Consider the following 20190-nt stretch of genomic DNA (forward strand, 5'->3'; position numbering starts at 1 on the left):
TAACAAAGAAAGCGTTGAAGCTGAATTCCAAATTAACTAATAGTGTCTAAAAACTCAAAGAAACCAAAAGTGCAGTGCTTAAGAAAGTGTACCAGTGCAGTGTAATGACGGTTAAAAACAACTTGATTTGTTTGAAAATGCAATGGGCCGGTGGGGGGAAGGAGATGGTGCTGATCTGCTACTCTACCGATACACTGTGTATTAACTCATGTTGTCATTGATATCAGAACTGAGAAGCTCCAAAATGTCGGCGGGTAAATATTTTATGATATTTCACTACAATTTTTCATAAAAAGTTAGCATTTACAGTAGATTACTTTCAGGTATAGATATACATCTTATTCTTATCGGAGGAAATAGTATCGCCAGTACCTTATTTCTGCCGTCAAGTAGCGTTGCTGTGTTCCGTTCTGAAGGGCGTGGTCGCAATGTGTAATTACAGGCACACAACGCCTCAGGTTGATGGACACAGGGCGGCACTCGACATTGTTGCTCTGTTTATAGGCAATTGTTTCTACTTACTATCCATCCGGTGGGCCATACTTCTGGTCCATCGATTTTATAAATAAAAAAAATTATAATAATGAAATTTCAAAAATTAAAAATAATAATTAATTAATAATTTAATTTTCATAAAAAAATCATAATAATATGTTTAATATGGAAAGTATTCTGGTTCGACGAAGCAAAGGATCGATATTATATTTATGCGTAGAACTTGAGTAGGTACCTAGAGAAATATTTCTTGTGAATGATATTCCAAAGGGTTCAGGAAGTAAAGTCCAAGTAGTGAGTTATACAACGATTATAACGTTATTGTCAGCTGTTGATCAGCTGGGCGCTTGAAGATATAGATAAAAAAATAATTACCTTCATTTTTTACTTGTTGAATAATTTTCTTAACGATAAAAGCAAGCTCTTGTAGCCTTTATATAAGAGGCTTTGCAAATATTGCCGGCGAATTACACGGAAACTTAGTTCCGTAATTAAGTTCGTTAGAAAAATGTCAATCCCCTAAGTTCTAATTACTCTTGTTGGTACTTGAAGGCTGCATAGTTTCATATATATACGGTGCAAAACGATTTATGTAACCAGATCTGGAACAAATGGGTTTTGTTGATTTATTGTTTAAAATGATAACTAGCCAAATTATATTTATATAATTTAGAGCACCTGGGGAGTACGTAACTGCCTAGTTGTTATGTAGGATTAAGCACGTTAACTACGTATGGTATTCCTCAATTGTCTGTTATTCTAGCACCTCTCCTATATGCAACTTGAGGGATATAGATATCTACAGTTCCTACTAGATATATCTACACTTAGTTTTAAGGATTATATCAAGTAGGTAAGAGGTTAAGTATAAAATTAATGAAAAGTAAGCAAAACTATCAGCAGATCCTCTGACTCATAAATATAATTCTATGTATGAGAATCCTTTCGCTTGCTTCCTCATGATTTTAATGCATTTATAGTCGATAGGTAACACATGGATAGCACGCAATTGCAAAAATGCATGTCAATTATATAAAATAACGATCAGCTATTTTTACAAACTGCGGGTAGACCAATAAAAATTGCCTTCAAAAAAACATCAATGCCTTCTTCAGTTATTGATTACCTAAGTATTATAGGTACTTGTAAATTCGCCACTAAAAAAAATTACGTTGTAATGTTATAACTGCTCTATCTATTTTAGTTACGACCAAGCTCACGACTAAATAATGTATAACTGAACACCATGTTCTCGTGCAGACCAGAGGTGCTGTGTAAAACTATATTGTTTTTTTTTATTTCACTACAAGTTAGCAATTGACTACAATTTAAGCTTGTGTTAAGTGATGATGCAGTGTAAGATGGCTGCGGGTTAACCTGTATGGTTTCTTCGCGACATCGTACCGGAACACTATATTGCTTAGCGGGACGTCTTTGCCGGCAGGTAACTATATATATGGCGGAACTATATGGCGGAAGCCTTCCACCAAACCAGACCGGAGAAAATTCAGGAATTATACATTCTCAAATTGCTCCTGCTGGAAATCGAACCCGGGACCTCCAACTCGTATATATTTAACGTCGTTTATTTGTAAATAGATGTAATATCAGGGTCTATGAATAAAATACATTTATTGTAACAGCAGGATCGGCTGTGGCTATGATCGGGGCCAACCTGCGGTTTGGCTCAGCGGGCGCAACAAACTCTTCCGTCGTGAACAATACAAGGCTGTGTCCACCAGGGGGTGCTGCAAGCGCTGCCGCTTTGTTGGCGCTATCTGGGCTTGGTATATCTGCGAACATCGCGCTTATGGCGGTCATACTTAGCAAGAAACAGTTGAGAAGGTAAGACTGTTTTTGTTCACGTCATCGTCGTCATAATTTCTAGGGACAAGTATACAGATATACAGCTTTAATAAAATTGCCAACCGGTTTTACATTATTCACCTTGAATTCTGACAATGCAATGTCTACCGACTATTATTTTCTTTACATATACATTATTTAATTGCCATGTTTACAGAATATAATTTAGTACCCTATAATCAGTACTTTCATTTTTTAGGCATTGGCTGAAAGAATAGTATACAAACATGTATTCAGAAAGTCAGCTTTAAAAGAAAACTGCCAACGAGTGTTACATTCATTACCATGATTTCTGAGAATGCAATGTCTACTGGATATTACCTTCTTTACATTTACATAATTTCATTGCCATGAGATTTACATAATTTCGTTTAGTTCTTCTCGTAGAAAAAAGTTGAATTTTCTTTAAGAAAACTTGCAACAGAAATTTTGCATTATATTTTGTATTTTCCATTCTAGCTTCACCCAACAAACCCGCACTGTAAAGAATAGGTTGAAATCTAAATCTTGACGGTTATTTCCAGCATTCTACGTTCTACCTACTTGTATTTTCTTGATATGTATGTCGTAAGTCAAATTAGAATACCAACATGAGAATATTATCTCTTGCAAATGAACAAAAGCGAGGAAAGTTTTGAATCGCGTACGCTATTCTGTAGTGCAGTAGGATTATGGGATAATCCTATCAGAACCCAATCAGAATACAGGACGCCCGAAAGCTATTTCAAATACAATGTCCATTATTTCCTACAAATAAAATCATGAGATGAGTACAAATATACCTACTGAAACAATTTACAAGTTTGTTTTTACACGACTGTGGAAGAAAATAGTATTATAAAAAAACATCAATTGTTAATTTTAACCGTTTAGGCGGTTTGTGTTATTTAAACTTCTTATCGTTTAATTATTCAATAAACAAGCCGTTGATGAATATTGAGGTTGAATATTATTTTTGCATTACAAAATAAAAACGTTTTTCTGGTTAGCTGTAAAATAACAAGGGTAATTCATATACTCGTCCGTACAATGTGTATCATAACGTAACTTATGAAACGCAATAATAACAAATTAGGTAAGTACTTAAAGTCAAAACAATTTCACAGCATCTGTGGCTAACGATTGTTATCATCAAAAGTTATAATATTAAGAGATAATAACGGGGACCGACAGCGGCTTAACGAGCTTTTTGAAGCAGTGAGGGAGAACGCCCTTCATAAGCCTCGAGCAACCATTCGAATATCAACAAAACCATTCGAATATCAAATTTTTGTAGTAAAGAGCGAGGCCTGCTTTCATACCAGTGTAATATCTATTAGAGGCCACTATATGGTATTTATTCACACCTGCTCTTTCTGTAATCAATAATGTATGTATATAACCTAACCCTAAGGTATTAAAAGTCATGTTAAAGCATAAACATGTATAAATATTTATATACAAAGCAACTTTTGAGCGTTTAATTAGTCTAATTATTTTGGTTAGTATTTTAAAGAGGGAATATCAATGTACGTTGATGGTGTCGTAAATATAGAAAGAAATTAGAAACAATTGAAAATTACCTTGATGTGAAGACATTCAGGCGACTTTGGTCGGAGCCATATAGAGTCAGATATTTAGCAATTTCACAAAAGTTATAAATTTTTTAACTAAATTTATTGACCATGTTTACCAGTACTTTGGCACTAAATATAAACACGGTGACGGTGTCACTCAAATAAACTTTGATATACTTCGATTTTTAGACGGTCATTTTAATTAAATATATAGCGATAGAATTTACTGCCAATCAATTAAATATCCTTGGATTATCGCAGTTTAAATAGGTTTAATTAAAGTTCCCTTTTATGGCATATACCTTCTGTTTTGAATATTGGTAGCTAATAGTACACGGTAACAATAAAAACTCATTTAAGGCAAAATCACTTGTTCTAGTTAAGCAAGCAATATTTAAAATAAAGCAATACTAAAGTATTTCAAACTGTGCATTATTAAAAAGAAGTGATAAAGTTAAAATAAAATCCGACTATTTAGATGTTTGGAGATGGTGCTTGCATATCACAATTTGGAATGGAATCACGCGCTGTTGATCCGTTTTGCAATCTACTGGCAATCTATATTTAAATTAACTAGTGGCCGTTCAGTGATCGAAATTGGACCAATTATTTAATATATTTAAGCTTTCTACACTAAGTGACTGCCTCGCTGGTCAAGTGATTCAATTAAGGAGGTCAGGGTCCGCGAGGTCGTGGATTCGATTTCCGGGTCAGTCCAACAATTTTTATTGGATTTGAGTGCAAGAATGCAAGTCCAATACGGAGTTATGAAGTAGGCTGTGGTCATCCCGATCGTTAAGCCATCGACTCCACTATCAACATGTGATAATACTCGTTAGAGTTTGCCAACCCGTATTTTAACTGTGGTGAATCTATGCTCTAAACTCCTCGTACCTATAAGAGAGGAGGCGAGGTCTGCTGCAGATAGTCAGGATAGTGGAATGGGCTCAAAGTACTAAAACTATAAACTTAATTCCATACTATCGACCACTTAAAAAAGATTACCAAGAGTATGAATTGTTTATATACAGAAAGATTATATTTTAGATTTTAGATTTTATTTTTCAAACCTCTATGATATATTAAACATAAAATAATAAAACTAAGGTACTTAAACCTTAGTTTTATTATTTTATGTTTTCGCAATACCTACATTGGAATCTTCTAAAAAAATCCTTATTTATGAAAACACATACGTAAATGCATTAACCTATTTATTATAATATACCTTTGACTATACATTTTGCATAGGAGACACATTGTGTTGATATTTGAAACACATGAAAATTAAACTGGTAAAATTGCCAAGGATCGCCGGGTTTTTTGTGTCTCCGATTTTAATATTTATGCCTCAATAATAAAAAAAAAAAATATTGTGTATGAGAATTACTTTTAATACATGGTAGGTACGAAGCGTTTTTAGATGGTTAAGTAAGACTTAAGTAAGTTCAGTAGTTAGTTTTTAGTTACTTAAGTTCACCGGGTCATATAGATACGAGTATAATATGTAAATATTTCCCGCTTTCTAAGATAATCATTACAAAAGAGACTGCAAATAGCAGCGGGTATATGATTTTTGTAAACGATGTGTTTCAAACCTCGATCTCCGTTTCCGGGGGATGTTAGAGTCCCGTAAGGTCCCCAAAAAATTTTAGGAGCTATATCGCACGATTTAATGAAAGTTAAGTGAACTTCATGAGGCAACCTCTGTGCCTAATGTTCTCAAAGGTCCGTAAAGTCTACAAATCCACACTAAGCCAGCTAAGTCGTGTAATACGGCCAAACCCTTTTCTATAGAGTGGAGACCCGTACCCTGTAGTGGGACGGTAATGGGTTGGTAATGATTATACCTAGGTATTTAACTTGTTTAAAATTTAAACAATCTTATAGTTTCGAACCCATGCAGGGCTCTTAGTCATGACTTCGTGAGCTCGATGCTACTTAACTACTGTTTACTTTTCTCCATCTCTATTGTGGAAGCACTCACTCAGAAAGCAAGATATGTTTGGATTTTATTTTAAATGTAGATAGTAGAATTATAGCTACAATGTCTTATCAATCAGTTTTCTTTATTGGTATGAATACTGAACTTTATGCGTATTCTGATCAGTTTAACCGATTGTCCACAGCTTGACATAGGTATTTTTAGCAAGTCCAAAATCCATGGTCCTGGGCCGCTTGTTTCCAGCGACTCCGAGTGACTTGCCTGATGGCATCTGTTCAACTAGTCGGGGGCCGAACACAGCTGCGTTCATCGTTGCGTGGTCTTTCAGCACCTTTAGACCCCAACGTCCATCAGTTCTACCAGCTATGAGCCCCGCTCATTGCCACTTCGGCTTTACGTATCGCTGAGCTATTTAGGTAACTCTCGTTCTTCTACGGATCTCCTCATTTCTGATTTCATCACTCCTAGCACAACTCGGAGAGAGTTTTGCTATCGCCCACTGAGTGACTATGAGCCTTCTATGAGACCCATAGTAAACGACCACGTTTCAGATCCGTAAGTCTTCATTGGCAAACACTTTAGTAAACGTCTTCAGGCACTCAGGGATTTAATATAAGGCAAACACCCAAAAATTACATTCCTGTACTACACCAGTCTAATGTGCAACGAGTAACCCCCATATCAATAAATTTTCGGATGACTGCGTGTTTTCATCAAGCGATTTGGCAGAAACCGGTTCGGTTTCGTAAATAGATTTTTTGTTGTTTGTTAATGGCATTCTTTTCTTCAAATCTGAAAGATTGAGCTTTTTAAATGAGCGAGTGAAAACAAATATGATCATTAGTATTTCTTTATAACAAAATAATCCATCTTTAGGTGCATAGTGGATTTTATGGTACTTATATTTAAAAGAGCGCGGAAAACTGATAATAATAATGTATATAATAATAATATGTATTTGCCAAACAACGTCTGTACCAAAATGTGAAATTCAAACTATTTAATGTTTTAAACTACCTTCATCAGAGAAGTTTGGATGTTTCTGAACTTTACACGGTACACTTACCTATGCACATTGCACAAGGTTGTAAATATGGATCGCGGTCAATGATATATATAAAGGGACCTGACAGTATGTGAAAATCTCCTGACAAAATATGTATCCTAAGTATTGATTTTAGTTTTATTTGTTCGTTTAAGACTATTAAATAAAACTAAAATTTCAACACGCACACACACACACACACACAATTCAAAACACCTTTTCATATAAACTGGGGCCGCGCCTGAATCGGGCTTCAGCTGTATAGTTGTCGCGTTGTTAGTGTCGATTCCGCCAGTTAGTGTCAAGTCCAATGGCGTCATATCCTAGCAACTAGATATGACGATAATAGATGGTGTAGTTTCCAGTGCGTCAAAATTCAAAATCAAAATTCAATTATTTCCAGTAGGCCTAATTTAAGCACTTTTGGAAAATCAAGACTGCCTATTTGTAGTGACTCTACCACCGGTTCGGTAGGCAGATTCTACCGAGAAGAAGACGGCAAGAAAGTCAGCAATTGCTCTTTTCCAACATCAACTATTTACATTTTATATTTTAACATTCATTTTTCTACCTTGTGAGAGATGAAAGTGGAGCAGAAGACTTCCAAGAACCTCGTCATTAAGAAATTCATTAATTGTATAGTAACCTCTGTTTAAAAAATGTGTTTTAACATATTCTTTAAACTTATGCATTGGTAGGTCCAAAATTACCTTAGGAATCATATTATAAAAGCGTATACTCAATCCCATAAATCTTTCTGTTCCTCGCCTCTTGACGCCTACGGGAGGCACCATTGATGCGTCAGCCAAATATTTGAAACGCCGCGCCATGTCTTCACGTACGAGTTTATCTATGATCGTTGTTCATTTTACGTACATCTTGAGATGTTAATGAAAAAGTGTGTCAAGGTTCTAGTATAGCAGTCGCTATTATTAATGTAGGTACCTACGGTAAAGATAACGTGTAATATACCACCAGTGAATACAAGTCTAAGATTGTTGCCCAAAATAGAAGCAAAGTCTGCGCCATAATTATAGAGCTGGAGTATAATGGTCAATTTGATAAGCAATGAATCCTGCAACCTCATAAAGAGTACACTTTATCTTATCTATCGTTTATAGATACGTTCTTTTATATTTTTATTTACCTACGAATTAACTCTGGACTGCAATCTCTATCGCTATTATAAATGATGATTTAGTCTTAGATGGTAGCGGGCTAACCTCTTAGGGGTATGGCAGTAATATTAAAACAATACCCTGAAGCTCTTATAGAAATATATATATAAGTCATATAGAAATATGGCTCTTACAAGACCGAAATCCATGAAGCTTTCGTCGGACAAGATAAAGAAATTTTAACTTTCTATTGCGCTTTGACTTTAAAGCAAAATAAAACTAAACTGCTACATTTTCAGCAAGTAAATTGCCAGTTAGGTTTTGTTCTATGGCATAACATTATGGTTTATATAAATATTTTTTTATTTTACTACAAATTGGCCCTTAACTGCAATCTCACCTCCTGGTAAATGATGAATATAGATTAAGACTTCAGTACAGTTATAACTAGCGACGGCCCGAGTAAATAGTCCTAGCCGGGGTTCAAACTGGGACTCATAAGACCACAGCGCTCACCAACGTGCCTGAGAGGAGGAGATATTGTAACTCTTATCGTTTCCCCAAATAAAATACTTGTCCTGTAAACATAGATTTATTATCCCGAAGCTAACAAGCACGTCTCTAATCCTGAGATATTTGCGTTCATTTCGGGGATGCGATATAATTTAACTTTGGTACGTGAGACGTTAACTGGAGCAGTCATATTGTCCCTTGAATGTATAAACTAAGAATTCCTGCTGTGGGTGTTGTTCGCATATTTTCAGACAACGCAGCGTGTCGAATTTTCCAAAACTATGTTTTTTAGTCAAGGAATATTATTAGCGCCATTATTGTTCAGATTAAGAATTATTGTTCTTGTGGTTTTGAACATGAGCAGCCTAAATCTATTGAAACTTACACAATTATTACAAGAGTACCTAGTACCTAAGTTTAATCTTAATAAGTCCAGTTATCTTGCAAAGTGCGTATACAATCTTATAGACAGCCAAATTAGTAGTTTTATGAGTACTTATTGGGTATACACAAAATCCGATGATAACTGCAACATAAATTAAAAGTTAATCTCCTCCACAGGTGGTCGCATGGTCTACTATTCCACCAGGCGGTTGTGGACTGTGCGCGAGCAGCAATATTACTTCCTCTTGGCATCGCTGTATTCCGATGTCAGCCTGTGTACAAGTGTTCACTAGTGGAAACTGCGTTCCTATTACTTGTAAGTAAACTGTAATGGACTTTCGTATAATATAATCGTTGAAAATCCAATTTCAGGTGATATTTTTTTAGGATCTGCGTTTCTTTTAAATGTAAGGAGGTATTATTATGATATATGAAGTCAACTATTGTATATTATTAAAAAGTGTTTTGCCTCGTTTTGTCTAGGTCCTAGTGGAAATCCATATTTATGGACACAGGTTTAAGTTCGGTTCGGTCTTTAGCGGTGAAGGGAAACATCGTGAGGAAATTTGCATGCAAGCTACTTGAGAGTACTTGAGAGATAATGTTCTCAAAGGGGTGTGGAGTGGGCTACGGTTTTAACCATTCCTCATTGTGAGAGAATATCTAGTGATAGCGTATCAATATCTTCTTCTGGGAAGAAGCAAAATAGCTTATATTGTTTTTATCGACCGAAAGCTAAAAGTGGATGATGAATCACATAATTTTTTTGTTTTTATAAAGTCTAAATTAAAACTAGCATTATATTTCATAGACAAGATAACCAATAACAAATATTATAGAATAAAACATAGTTTTAAAGTTCCTCACGCAATCAGTAAAGAATGTTTGGTCAAGGTGCCAATATTTTTCCTACATAATGGTGTATGAACATATTTTGCTTCCTCGAAGAAATGCAATTTCTATGAGAAAATTGAAACTGAAATCCATGAAGCTGTCGTCGGTCAAGATAGATAAATTTTATCTTTGCTTTGCGCTTATACTTTGAAACAATAATAAAAATTAAACTACTACATTTTCAGCGCGTAGGTTGCCAGTTAGGTTTTGTGCTGTGCGTTTTACTTCCTTACCATAACCATTTTTCCGATATATACTTATATTACTTTATCTAATATTGAGTCGTGGCGTAATTCATGTCTGTTATTAAATGGTTATTTAAACGATAAATAAGCACGTCCATCAACCCGCATTAGGCCAGCGTGGTGGGAAGAGACCCGTGCCTTGTAGTGGGCTGGTAATGGGTTAATATTATAACCAAGCACTGGTTTATAGAAAATCTTTATCCAGAATCTTCAGAACCGCTACACTAATTTTGATGTAACATTATCAGGGCTTTCGGGAGGCGGAAAATATATATTCTACACCACTTTGTTGTAGAAACATTTACATTAGAACTATTTTTTAATATGACAGCAACTTGGTGATGACTGAAGATGCAATCTATTATGGTAGCGGGATAATCAATTAGGATTTTCTAGTTATGGCAGTTTTATTAAAACCCAAACTCTCGCGGCATCGAGACAACGCCGGAACGCTTTGCATCATTAACTTTCTCTTTTTATCGGTAGATAGATGATAAGTCAAGGCATTCCACCAGACTAGACGAAGCAATTCTCAAAATATAAATTTCCTAAATCGCGGAGAACCGAAAACTCGGTTTAAAGAACATCGCTGCGCCAGCGAGATCATGGAGAACCTGTTAGGGCGCTACAAATTGGCTAGTAAGAGCCTGACGTTGTATTTATTGCTTTAATTTAGTATGTATTTGGAAATATTAAGTAATTTATTAAAATTATATTGAATTTTCCTATCACCCCTAGAATAATTGTAATAAATATGAGTATGTAATAAATACTACTTAAAATGAAGTTAATGTGTTTTTTCCTACTAGATCAATCAAAACATAAAATATTAACGTTTTTACGAATAACCACAAAACTCGCGTCACTAACATTACGAAAAGCACACGCACATGTACATTTCAATACTTAGTACTCACATAAACATACATCCATGATATGATTTTTTTTATTGTATTGTATAAATAAACTTCAACATCAGCATCCGCATCAACACAGCATCAACACATTTCCGGCCCACTAGAGTGCAAGAGTCCCCGCAGAATGAGAGGTTAAGAACTTAGTTCAGCACTATATACGGATTAGTAAATTTAAAATGCCCTTGAGAACATTATTAGGACTCTCAGGTATGCAGGTTCCCGCACGATACTTTCTCTCACCGCTAACAATATTATTGATTAAATTAAAACGCACATAACTCCGGAAAGTTACAGATGCATCTCGGGGATCAAACTCGGTTCCCCGGAAAGCAAGGTTAAAGCGTAACATCTAAGAGTACTTCAATGAAAATAGAATATAGTACGTTTTTTATAAATAATGATTAAAAGAATGATTAAGCCCAATTAATTAGTTAAAATAATCTATACAAAACCGAATAATCCTTGCCTAAATTATAAACGATGTTATGACGAATTATTCGAATACGCACAATAACCTTTTTACATTTGGTGAGGTGTTATTAGCAGCAGGAGGTAAGAACCCCGACTTTACTATTTACTGTTATTTTCTATACGGATGTAAAAGCTTCGTTATCTATTCAATTTGACACAAAAGTCATAAGCGAAGATCTGAATTCAGTTGCGAGAGGAAGAGATTCATAGAGTTCAGCAATCAAACTAGTATTGTTGTAATAGCTGGATATAAGATTACCGCTTTCTGCTGTGGTAAGCTATTGAATTGGATTGATGAAGTTAGAATTCGTGGTCGATCTTGTTAACCTGAATCTTCTAGCTATTCATCGAAAATTGAAATATTATTGAACTGAAGTCCAATTAAACTACCTAGACTTGCGCTGTCACTTATCAATTTTAACTTTATAACACACCGAGGCAGGCATTCGCATCTCGAACTATACGGTGGGAAAGTGGACTAATAGTAGAATGGGTATGTTGAATGTTACTATAGAAAATTCACACGTAGATTCACCTCTACCTCTCGCTCGCATGTGTGTTCGGTGCATTGAATATGATTATGTAGTATCAGTGGCATCTTAGGATGGTACTTTGCTAAATATGCTAAATACAAAAATATCCAATTTACTTGTTTCAATTACTTGGATTCATTCATCATTGGTTTATTGATGGTCAAATATATCCCATAGAACATTAATTGTCTTAACAGTTCTGTTATTTTTAACAAATCGTTAACTGATGCCTCATTATAAAATAATTGAGGAAATTAGCTTTTATTGTGCAATATAATGGTTTGGTTTTACATGTAGTTACGGTGGCATTAAAGTACTGGCAAAACAATGGGTCATAGGGAAATAAAGAAGGAATCAGAAGAAAGAATGGTCGGTAAATACTAAGGGCAAGAAAATAATCATCTTTATACTTTACTTACTTTAACTACTCGGTAGTTTTCGTACACATATAGACAAAGAAAATGGTGAAAATAAAAGAAGAGACAAGGGAATTGATTTTAATTACCGTCATTTTCGAACCACACTGCCTTAGTGGCAAGTTGCCAACTTGGCATTATGAGCAACTTTGACCGGACGACGATCTCTGCAACATCCCGCCGGATAAGCCCTCAAAACTATCATAATCAGCACCAGTTGTGCACTGCAATACTTGGATTGTTGTTTTTGTATTTCAACTTTTCTGAAGCAGTTTTTGCCATTTAGGCCAAGTCAGTTGGTCGACATCTTTATCGATTTTTTATAATTTAACATTGGCAGCGGTGTAATTGGCTAGTTGATGAATTTAAAAATGGTTGGTTGGTTTCAATTAAGTTAAAATTTAAACAAAAAGTTTTAATTAGAACGTAAATTTTAATTACATGGTAGTTAAATTGCTCAGCGGTATGTAGCTGAAGGGCCGTAGTCTTTGCAACTATGTAGAACCCTTGAGGGTGTTCAGACTGACCTCGGTGAGTCTCTATACTTACGTAGTCTAAATAAGTTTCATTCAAGATATAAATGCATGTATGGCATAAGTAACGCATACATTTTGACATCACTATCATGTTGATCACGACATTCCCTTCGTATTTTCATTGTCACGAAAGTATTTTTCCCCATCGCGTTCATAAAATTTTCCAACCGTGTCTTAAGAAGTTTCACTTCATAAACTTTATACATGATAGTTGAAAATACACCTATTGTTCGAAACTAGCACAAAGGCTCTTGTCTTCGTCGTTGATATATCGGCCCTTTTAGTTGGGCAACTGGATTATTTTTATATTTATAAATTTTAGTTATTTTGCGTACGTAAATTAAGATTTAAACGTTACTGATTGTAGTCATAATGTTCCTACAATTGTCTAGTCTAACAACAGTGCTTTTCTTTTCTATAAGGAAAACAATGAAAGGGATGGCACTACTTTAAGTTGTAAGTGCTGAGTTAAGTTTAGTTTAGAGCTTCTGTACAAGAGAATTGGCACTATTGTCTCTCTTTTACAACACTTCAGGGCCTCGTTATGTGAGTTTGCCAATTAATTATGTAGGCACTCCTTAAGCTTAAATTATCGTCAACAAATTAACGGCACACTACAGGGCACGTGTCTACTCCCATAATGAGATAGGTTTAGATCGTAGTCCACCACGCTGGTCAAGTTTGACTTCACAGGCTTTTTTTTTACTTCGAGAACATTATGAAGAACTCTCGATTCCAGAGTTTCCTCACGATGTTGTCCTCCACCGTTCAAACAAGTGATATTTAATTGTATAAATTAAAAACGCACATAACAATAAAAAGTTAGAGGTGCGTGCTCGAGGGATGAACTCGGTCCCTCCGAATGTGAAGCGGAAGCCTTTACCACTGGGCTATCAACTATTATAACCTAAAATAAAATTAATATGGTTTTCGTTTGGATTAGTCTGTAGAATATTTCGTGGAAGGAAAATATATAAATAACACTATAATAATCCTCTCTTCCCCAGGTAACAGTATCCACTGTAAACATGCTGACAACGGTACTAAACGATAGCCCTATATTCCCAGAAAATGAGGAGGAACAAGCTGATTTATCGGCTCCTTTACTAATGGATAGTCCCCAGGTATTTTGTTTCTCGGAACATTCTTTAATAGGCTTTAGCAGTTCGGTAAAAATCTTTTATATCGTGCCATTGTAACGTTCGACATTCGCTCGCTAAAGAATAAAGATGACCGTGACCGAAAACTGAGGCACTTTTATACCTTTTATATTTTTTAAGAAAATGGCTTTGTAATCATACGATGCAAACCAACTCAGTCTAGCACATGCCGTAGAATATAATATTGATGGTTCGGAAGAAGGTATATTCAAAGTCTATACAACCGATTTACAAATAATAGGTGCATTTCAATTAGCAACTCTGCTTTCCCGGACTACTTTAATTACTACTCAAATCTATTGTAGTAGTATTTTACTCAAGAATATCACCAATACAATCAGTATCCTTTGTTTTCAGTGCGTCCTTTTCGGCACATTTATGATATGGTTCGCGTCAATTACGATAAATCTCGGACCCACTTTCTTATCGGGAGCATTGGCGGCAAGCGCCGGTTCGTACAGCTCTTATGGCCCATCACCGTCCTGCCCTTTAGTGCGAGGACCTTTTAGACATTACGTTCTTAATGCGCTATGGATAGGTGTTAACGCTGTCTGCGTTGGATTAACACTATTCCATTTACGGAAACTCCATCGGGATCTCACTAAGGTTCGTATAATTTCTATTGGTTCACAAAATATTATGTATCTGTGCTGTCATTATAATAATCAATTGCAAAAAGTTTTATCAAGGTTCACAAATAATCCATTATTGCATATTACATTCATCGTAATAAGTGTTATAGTTTGTCCCACTTGTCCGTGTTAGATAGGACATCGCATTCATTCATTGCTTAATAGCCGATCAATTAGCAATAGCAACATAAAGAGTAGCGTAAGGTACAATTTTATGATTATAATACATTTATTGGAATCTCACAAGAACCTTTACGCTACTGTGGCAAGACGTAACTAATTTCGAATCTCACCGACGCGACGGTGGTTCCGATGCAAGCGATGTACTATAAATATATAAATTCAGTTGGTAAATTGCCAATATTTTACCTAACTTTACGTATAAGATTTAAATTTTCGCGCACGAACTTATTTGGAAAAGCATCACACATGGCCGTGACATGTACTGTTCCGTAAATTGTTTTCCCAAAATTGAGAAGTTTCCGTAACAAAATTTCATGAAATGCGTTCAACGGATTGGATAAAATTTAAATCTTATCGCATGCAGGCTAACGTAGAGGCTGTACGAGTTGCTGGTCTAGTGACCACGCTAGTCAGCATGGCAGGTGACAACAGGCGCATGGACTCGCTGCCCAACAGCGTTGGACCGAGGGTATGTACGCATGCGTTGCATGCGTAGACTTCTTGCATCTTAGTGTGTAGAATAGTGTGAATGTCTCAATAACTTAATCTTAGAAGGAATACAAACAACTACGACTATATTGACCCTTTCTTTAGTTTTAGCAACTTAAAACTACCTACTACCTCATTTAACTTATTCTGTCTAAATTCCCCAATTTATATCAAATTTTGATTAAAGTTTTCTGTATCTATAATAGATTCTATATATTGAAATTAACATACCTAACCTTTTTAATATTTTTCTCCATAAAATCTTTCATCTTTTGTCTTAACAATAAACTAACTTTGATAAATATTGGAGTACTAAACTAATGGAGAATATCTTTTAGACGGTAGATGGAACTCTAGCAGATGGTCAATGTCGTCCGATGCGTAGTGCCAACCTTCCTCTCGGAGGCGGTCGCAGACTGAGAGGTTATCTAGCTAGAGTGGAACGCGAGGGAGTCCGTCGAGTTCGCATGTTCCTGGTTATCACCGCAGCATACGTTTTGTTCTGGGGGCCACTTTTCATCATAACGTTACTGCATCACCCAGCACTGACTTCACATGTCGCATATGAAGTAAGTTGACATTTATTATTCTTAAATCGAATGTATGTACAAAATAAACTGAAATGAATACTTGCCTAAAATATTTCCTCATTTCTTTTCAGCTGCTCTCAGTGATGTAAACTTTACTTTGTATACATAGAGTGTATATAGATGAATATATTATATTTATCATTGTTCTAAAACCTATTCATTTTTAAGCAGCACAATATATCTTGATGATGCCTGTCACGTCTTCATCATAATCCCCCTAAAATGCTGCCGTCATTACCTGAGCTCTTCTTATTTTAAACTGATTTAATTTATCTAAACGGGTAATATATTTAGAATGGCATTTTTTCAACAGTTGTACTTTCAAATCACGCTGCACATATCGTATGTACATGCAGCCGTAAACCCGTTGCTGTTCCTTGCACTGCATCGCGCGTTACGTCGTGCTGCCCTTCAACTTTGCTGCGGTTGCTGCGTACACTGGAGTCAGTTTGTGCTGGCTCTTACAGCGGCTGGTAAGCTTCAGTGAAGTGTTGTGCACTTTTCTGCATAAAAAGGCACATGTCAAAGCATTCCGGCTATCCAACCACTGGAACTGAAGTCCTAGATAACTGTGTTTACAAATATTGGAAAAATTAGCTCAACATTTTTAGATTGGATACGAAGTTTAGACAATTTGTTAGTATACAGCCTTCGAAACATGTCGCTAGAACGAAAAAGTCAGCAAGATAACTTTACGTCTCAGCATGTTGCTAATTAATAGGCTTTAGATTGTAGCTTATGCGATAAGATCACAATCTGTAGTCACACTTCAACGCAGACTATTGTGGAGTGGTTATGGGAGATTTGATAGTTTTACTGTAACAATGCGCGGTCGCACAAATAAGCAAACGTTTCAAGCTTTTAATTTTTGTTTATAAAATTAAATCTTTAATATTATCTGTCGTAACATATTATATATCTATTTTACATTAAATTTATTCATACAAAAATAACCCTAAAAGCTTCATTTATAGATTATACAAATAAGATATCGTCTATCTATCGTTCCGACGTCCACTGAAGTGGCTCTCTATTCATCTTTGTCGGAATGTAATCAGACTTCTGTATTATTGCAAGGACATTGAATTTGCCCACTTATAATACTGTTTTACGCGAAGTCATACCTTCTTGCTGTTCTATTTTTAAATCATCATCATCGTCATCATCATCATCATCATGTCAACCCATTACCGGCCCACTACACGGTACGGTTTTCCTCCCACAATGAGAAGGGGTTAAGGTCCAGTGCGTATTGGTGGACTCCTTACATTATGATGAGAACCTTATGTAGAACTCTCGGCATGCAGATTTCCTCACGCTGTTTTCCTTTACCGTTGAACCAAGTGATACTTTAATAACTTAAAATGCACATAACTTAGAAAAGTTAGAGGTGCGTGCTGGGATTCGAACTCGGCCCCCCGAAAGTGAAGTCGAGCTCCTACACACTGCGCTATCATCGCTTCTTTTTTTTAAATAATGCTTTTTCAAAATAATGGTGAGTAAACACTATATAAATAAATTACCTTAGTTTTCAACAAAGTAGAACATTGGAGGTATTAAGAGAGGGAATTTCATCAATTGACGAGGCCTTACCGCAGCGCTTCATACAAAACTATGTGGACCAACTTCGTGCAACAAAAACCACATACATGGTTGTAATTTTGGAAACTTGATTTGCATGAAGTTCAATTTTACCAGAAAATGCTATAATTGTAACATATGAATTTAATGTTAATAATATATAAATAATCATAGTTTGATTCCATTTTTCATAAGATTTACCATTTAAGTAAAAGATTATCTCACTTCCCTTGTACATATTCCCTACTTCCGCTAAGATACTCATTTTTCTCCACATAGCTACATCTCTCAAAGTGGAAGCAGAATATCTATACATTGTAAAAATCAATTCCCTACTTATAATTTATATTGAAAATATAAAATAACTTTAAAGTCGGGCGAAGTACTGATCCTGATATACCTGGATATACTGTCAATATCAGTCAATATTTTAGTATATTATATATTAGACAGTTAGTAAGCTTGTGTATAAAAATAATTGGGATGCAGTACTTACTATATACTTTCAAAAAATAGTTCCTTATGCTGTTTTCCTCTAAAATGCATATTGTAAAATAGAAATAGACAAGAAATAATTAGTAATTCAATAATCGTTATGACAGTCGCAAATATAAAAAAACGAGTGAAAGAAAGATAATGGTATCCAGTAAGATGACACTCAGAGGAAATGTTTGGGTCCCTTTGATCAGTATTGTTTGAGCTCACAAAGGTAAGGGTGAAAAATATAATGGTTGATTATAGCTCAGTCACCTCTCGCGCCGTCATCGTTTTCGCCGGCCGCGGCTTCCCCGGAGCCGCCACCCGCGCCTCCCCCGCCTATGGCACCCCCTGCGCCCCCGCCGCACCCCGGCCCGCCCGCGCCACACACGATGATGGTAATTACTTCTTATATGTAAGTGTTGACACCGTAATACGTGGTTTATCACTCGCACGCCCCGCACGTACCCCTACCCTAGCGAGTTTCATGTAATGCGTATTTAAAACTCCTTTAGTTTTCTCCTATTCTAGTCCATTCAAAACAAATTGTACGTGTGTTTGTTATTTTCAGTGTCTTACAGGATTGTCAAACCACTCAGATATAAGTAAAACTACTGATAACTGTGTGGTGTTATTTTTGTTTTTACAAAGGACTGAATTAAACAGATCTTAAACAGTATTAAGCTGCATGTTTTGTCTATTATGTCTGTATTTATGGCGTATTGTGAAATTATTGGCTGTGATGCAAGTGGTAGTGTCCCATAGCCGCCCTTACTCGTGGTAAAATGATCTCAAAATCTCGATCTCAGAGTTGGGAGGTTGAGGAGTGTGATGCAGAGAGTATGTCGAGTGCGCGTGTGCAGGGAGACGAGGATATGATGGAGTCGTGGAGCGGCAGCGTGCGACGGCCGCGTTCGCCGAGCCCGCTCCTGCCCGCCATCTGAAGTGACCCACGCGCCCTACGTGGCCACTCGCGCCATTAGCTGCGAGCGCGCGAGTCTCGCCCACAAATATCCGCGTGCCCGTCTTACGTGCCGTGTTAATAACCATTGGAGCGAACACCTCGTAGATACACTCAAATTACTCATTTTCCACACTCTCTAGTACATAGAATGTCTTATGAATGTTGTTAAGTAGACGTACGTTTTGAATTTTAGATATAATTAATCATAAATAATCAAAGATTACCTACCTATATTACTGAAATCTAAGTATTCATATTATGGTTAATAAGTAAATGTCCCTATTTATCTATAGGTATTGTACATTTAACAAAATACGGAAAGCTCAATTCTAAAGAAATAACGAGTAGCAATAAATTTTAAAATGACAGGACACAAATATTCCCTAATATAGTTATCAATAAGAAATATTTTTGCGATCATTTAAATATAACCATATAACACCAAACAAAGGGTAAGCCCACGAAATATAAATAGATAAGATTTATAAAGAAAGTTCTAATTGTAAGACGTAGCTTCAATAACATTTAATTTTATAAAAGTTGGTATCAGCTTATATTTTGTAGATATTTATTGTAACTGAATATTTTCCAATAATCGTATGTAAATAGGATTTTAATAATTGTTAGCTAGTAATTTCTCATAAATATATGTAACTTCTCAATGGGAATGTTGACACTAATGATAATTTATTTTAGAAAATAGGTATAATAAAACAAAGTAAACTAAAGAGTAAACGAAATGTAATATGTTTTGAATTAAAAAAAAATAAGTTTCAAGTTTTTATGATACTACGGCTGGGATGGCGAACCAATTGTGAATTGCAACCAAGGGCACGTCGTTAATGTTTAGGTTTAGCACGCCTGGGGTGTTGATTCTGTTTGGCTTGTTGGGGTAGCGCGGTAACGGGGCTTTATTTTAAATTCCTCGGGAACATTACTGTAGTGCTTTTTGGGAATGAATAACTTCCAACTCCAGGTTGCAAGCTATATATGGGCAAAATTTAAGCTTAATGCATAAGCAAAATGCAGGTAACAAACAAACTAACACATTTTGGTATTTCGAATATACATATTGAAGAATGGAAAACACATAAATATATTATCAGATCATATTCAGAATCTAACAGTGAACTGCTCATCGGTCTAACGAATGCAAACTAGATATAGCGTAGTTCCTAAC

At 35.7% G+C, this 20190-nt stretch overlaps 1 protein-coding gene across 1 annotated transcript; it reads left to right on the forward strand.

Moving 5' to 3' along the window:
* Positions 1 to 218: 218 nt before the first annotated feature.
* On the forward strand, positions 219 to 18990 carry LOC120625892. The gene is made up of 10 exons (XM_039893152.1): positions 219 to 254; positions 2142 to 2340; positions 9100 to 9238; positions 13942 to 14058; positions 14452 to 14700; positions 15274 to 15378; positions 15737 to 15967; positions 16302 to 16461; positions 18311 to 18444; positions 18856 to 18990. The coding sequence occupies exons 1-10, from the start codon at positions 245 to 247 to the stop codon at positions 18988 to 18990; spliced, it is 1479 nt and encodes a 492-aa protein (XP_039749086.1). The 5' UTR covers positions 219 to 244.
* Positions 18991 to 20190: the final 1200 nt, after the last annotated feature.

Source organism: Pararge aegeria, chromosome 8 (genome assembly GCF_905163445.1).
Source record: "Pararge aegeria chromosome 8, ilParAegt1.1, whole genome shotgun sequence".
Classification (NCBI taxonomy): Eukaryota; Metazoa; Arthropoda; class Insecta; order Lepidoptera; family Nymphalidae; genus Pararge; species Pararge aegeria.

Excerpts from the sequence above, each read along its gene's own strand:
- LOC120625892 (XM_039893152.1), top strand. Across the intron at positions 14,059-14,451 it reads TACTAATGGATAGTCCCCAG|TGCGTCCTTTTCGGCACATT; the intron begins GTATTTTGTTTC and ends CTTTGTTTTCAG. Across the intron at positions 14,701-15,273 it reads TCCATCGGGATCTCACTAAG|GCTAACGTAGAGGCTGTACG; the intron begins GTTCGTATAATT and ends TATCGCATGCAG.